Below are 3,867 nucleotides of genomic sequence, written 5' to 3'. Positions count from 1 at the left end.
AGTCAGTTCATGGTAGAACAAGAGAGAGTGCATTGATAATGACAACACATGTGTTGTCTTATTTGTATGGTATAATCAAGTATGAAATTAGATATGCTCGAGGTGATGAAATCAAGTTGATAGGCTTTATTGACACAGATTGGACAGGCAGTGCAATGGATAGGAAGAGCACTTTAGGGTGTTGCTTCAGTTTGGGATCGAGAGTTGTCTCTTTGTACAATAGGAAGCAGAAGTTCGTGGCTCTGAGTTTTGCAGAAGCAGAATACCTAACAACTAGGATGGCAACTTGTGAGGCTATTTGGCTTTGAAAGTTGCTAGTAGCCTTGTTTGGTCAGAAGGTTGAGACTACATTGATACACTGTGACAAGTAGAGTTGCATCAAATTATCTAAGAATTTAGTGTTTCAACATAGGTCTAAGCATATAGACATCAGGTATCACTTTATTATGAATTGCGTACAATGGAGGATTGTTCTGCTATAATATATACCTACAGATCAACAGGTAGTAGACATCTTGACAAAGGCATTGGGTAAGGCAAAATTTATCTTCTTTAGAGACAATTTGGGTGTTATGCAAAACACCTTCCTAGCTAAGAGGGAGTGTTAGATTGGGTAGCTTAGATAGTTGTTTCCATACCCAGATCTAGAAATAATTTCATTTCCCTAGGGACCTATAGAAAGTTCTTAATTAGAATTTTCTAGAAAGTTGTTAATTAGAAATTTCTAGAAAGTCATTAATTATAGACTTTTGGAAAGTTGTTAATTAGAGTCCAAAATAATCTTAGTCATCGATTAAGATTAATCATGGCCATTGGTTGCACAAAGAGAAGGTTATAAAAGGGGATCAAAGGGTATTTGCAAAGCATAATTTTGTAAATAGATTTATAATGATAAAAAACATATTTGTATTGATAGCAAAGGTAGAGTGAGAGCGTAGGATACAACAATAGAGGAATTGCAGTAGTAGAAATTGAGGGAATAATTTTTGGAGAAAAAAATATTGTCGAGGTAAGTAGTATATGTATCTCTTGATTTGCTGAAGTTTAATATAATTTCTCATTTGCTGAACTGGTTTTCCCTTCGGGTTTTTCTAGGGACAATTTATCCAAAAATATTGTATTTATTATTTTGGAGATTTTCCGTTCCCGTATTTTTTTATTTGTTAAATTGCAGTTGTATTATTTTTTATATTAGCTGTGAATTAATTTTTCAACAATCAAATAATCTATATACATAGGAGATTGATAATCAGTAATTACAATAGTTTTTTCACAAAAATTGCCTCACCCAGTTTACTTCCTATGCGAGCTAAAGTGATGAACTGGCGGCTGGCTTGTTTTCTAGCGAGGGAATACCTTTCCCATGAGACATTTCTAGGGAAATCATGGCATCCCCTAGTTTGGAACACAACAACTTATGAAAACAAAATGGCTTAGCTGAAGAAGAAGCTCTGAGGAGATAAAGATACTAGAGAAAAGGAGTGATATGCTCTACTATTACTACCAATATCCTCCTCACAGATTGTATCTACATACTTTGTTTTTTTAATTTGTTGTAGTTGATGGATTGGATTAGATTCAAATTACAATAAAATAGAGGTTTGAAAGAGGAAAGATGCTTTCATAAACCTTTGACGTACATTAAAAATATTCAATGATATAGTGTGTGGTGGTCTATTGGGGAGTTGTCCACTAACAAATATTTAGCTATGAGTGTTATTATTAAAAATTATGTTATTGAAAATATTTTAAAAAGTTGATATGTAATAAAAATATAGAAATTATTATTAGATACATATGATTAATTCATATTTTGATTTTAAAGAACCCATATTCTTAAATGACTAGTATAGATATCTTAACATTATTTTATTTAACTATCATTAAATGATGATGCAAAAAATTGTAGTGCAATCTAAACAAGAAACAATATTGACTAGAATATTATATATTTAGATTTATGCTTATTATTAAATGTTAATTCTTTGACCTTGTAAATCATTATCAATTTTAAGCTAAGATATTGTATGTATCATATTAATTTAATTCATTTAAATTGACTAAAAATAGACATAAAATATAATATTTCTAAAATCATTTTTATTTTATTTTAATCATGAATCATATCTTATGGTCCTAGGGATAAATCATGAATTATAATTAAGAAACATTGAAACTAAGAAAAATATAACATTGTTATATTAGTTACTATTAAAATGATAAAAAAGGCCGACTGATTTTGAAAAATAAAAATAGCCACCAATCATAAAACAAGAAAAAACAAATCACCCACCCGGGTTAGTGTTAAGGAGAAAGCTTAAAAAATATCTCATCACTCACATATAAATACAGGGGTTAGCCGGTCATTTCAGATTATTATAAAGTGAGCCATAGATTTGTTCTTTCTCTTTCTTGGATTTTCGTTCGCTTTCATCCGTTTTCAATCCCCAAACCATTCATGGCGAAGGAATGTAAGGTGAGATTGAAGAGTTCAGACGATGAAATGTTCGAGGTTGATCAGGCCGTGGTATTTGAATCTGAAACAATCAAGAATATGATTGAGGATACAGGCGTGGAGAGCGTGGTGCCCTTGCCGAATGTAAGTAGTAACATCCTGGCCAAAGTTATGGAATATTGTAAGTATCATGTGGAGGCCGCCAAGACCAGCGAAGAAAAAAGCGCCATTTCGGAGGAGGATGTGAAGAAGTGGGATCAGGAGTTCGTGAAGGTGGATCAAGCTACTCTTTTTGATCTTATCCTGGTATGTATGATTTTCAGCTCCCCTTTACTAGCGTGTTTAGATGTTGGTTTCAGAAAGAAAATTGAACCTTTTTATATTGTAAAGTTTGAGGGTGAAGATTAAAGTCTTCCGGAAATATTATACATACTTTGGCTTTAAAGCACACAGATCTCGAATAGTTGATATGTACTAAATTGTAGGATGAATATTGTAATCGTTTGGTTTGCAGGGTTTGGTTTTATTTTTGATATGGTTCTGTTAACCGATTTTTGTGTTTTGGGACATTTCGTTTGCGCATTTTATGTGGCTTTGGAATGTCTTTAATGGTAGGATTTGCGGGATGAATTTTTGCGTGATTTTGTTTTGTAAGCGCATATATTTTTGTTTCGCCTGGTTCTGTTTTGTAGGCTTCATATTTTGTGTACCCTGATTTAGGTTCAATGAAGGTTTCATATTGTAGTGATTTTCGAAAATTAGATGTCAAGAAAATATGAGGCTTTTTGTTTAAGGTTGTTCACAAAATTTGAAGCATATTTATTTGCTGTGAGCAGGCTGCCAACTATCTGAATATAAATAATCTTCTGCACTTTACGTGCCAAACTGTGGCTGACATGATTGAGGGCAAAAGCCCAGAAGAGATCCGAAAGACATTTAACATAAAAAACGACTTCACTCCTGAAGAGGAGGCAGAAGTCAGGCGTGAAAATCAATGGGCCTTTGACTAAATCTGGAAGTAAATTTTTTTAGTTTTGTGGCATGAGACTTGGATTTCTTACCAAGTCTCATAAAGATAAGTTGGAGATTTGATAACTGGTTTTGTCTGGTATCTTCTATTTAAGTTGTATTAAATGTAGCAGTCTTAGGTGATAAGTTGACAATATTTTAGACAAATGCATTATGGAATATTTTGTTTTGATTGTGTTATAAAGATACAATTTAAGTGTGGCTATTTTTAAATTTGATACAATTTGAAATTGTTAGTTTGATTGTGTTATAAAGATACAATTCAATTGTTTCTATTTTCAAATTTGATACAATTTGAAATTGGTAGTTATCTATGTTTATAATCAATGATAGTTGTTTCTTTCATGAAAATGAATAAAGTAGTTAAGTCTAAATATTAGTTA

General features: G+C 32.0%; 1 protein-coding gene across 1 annotated transcript; it reads left to right on the top strand.

Annotated features, from left to right (window-relative positions):
• The first annotated feature begins 2,458 nt into the window (after positions 1 to 2,458).
• LOC131030106 (SKP1-like protein 1B) lies at positions 2,459 to 3,465 on the top strand. The gene is made up of 2 exons (XM_059209417.1): positions 2,459 to 2,761; positions 3,292 to 3,465. Exons 1-2 carry the CDS (start codon positions 2,459 to 2,461, stop codon positions 3,463 to 3,465), a joined length of 477 nt encoding a protein of 158 aa, XP_059065400.1.
• Positions 3,466 to 3,867: the final 402 nt, after the last annotated feature.

Source organism: Cryptomeria japonica, chromosome 7 (assembly GCF_030272615.1).
Source record: "Cryptomeria japonica chromosome 7, Sugi_1.0, whole genome shotgun sequence".
NCBI classification, from domain to species: domain Eukaryota; kingdom Viridiplantae; phylum Streptophyta; class Pinopsida; order Cupressales; family Cupressaceae; genus Cryptomeria; species Cryptomeria japonica.
This window is presented reverse-complemented; position numbering and strand designations above follow the sequence as displayed.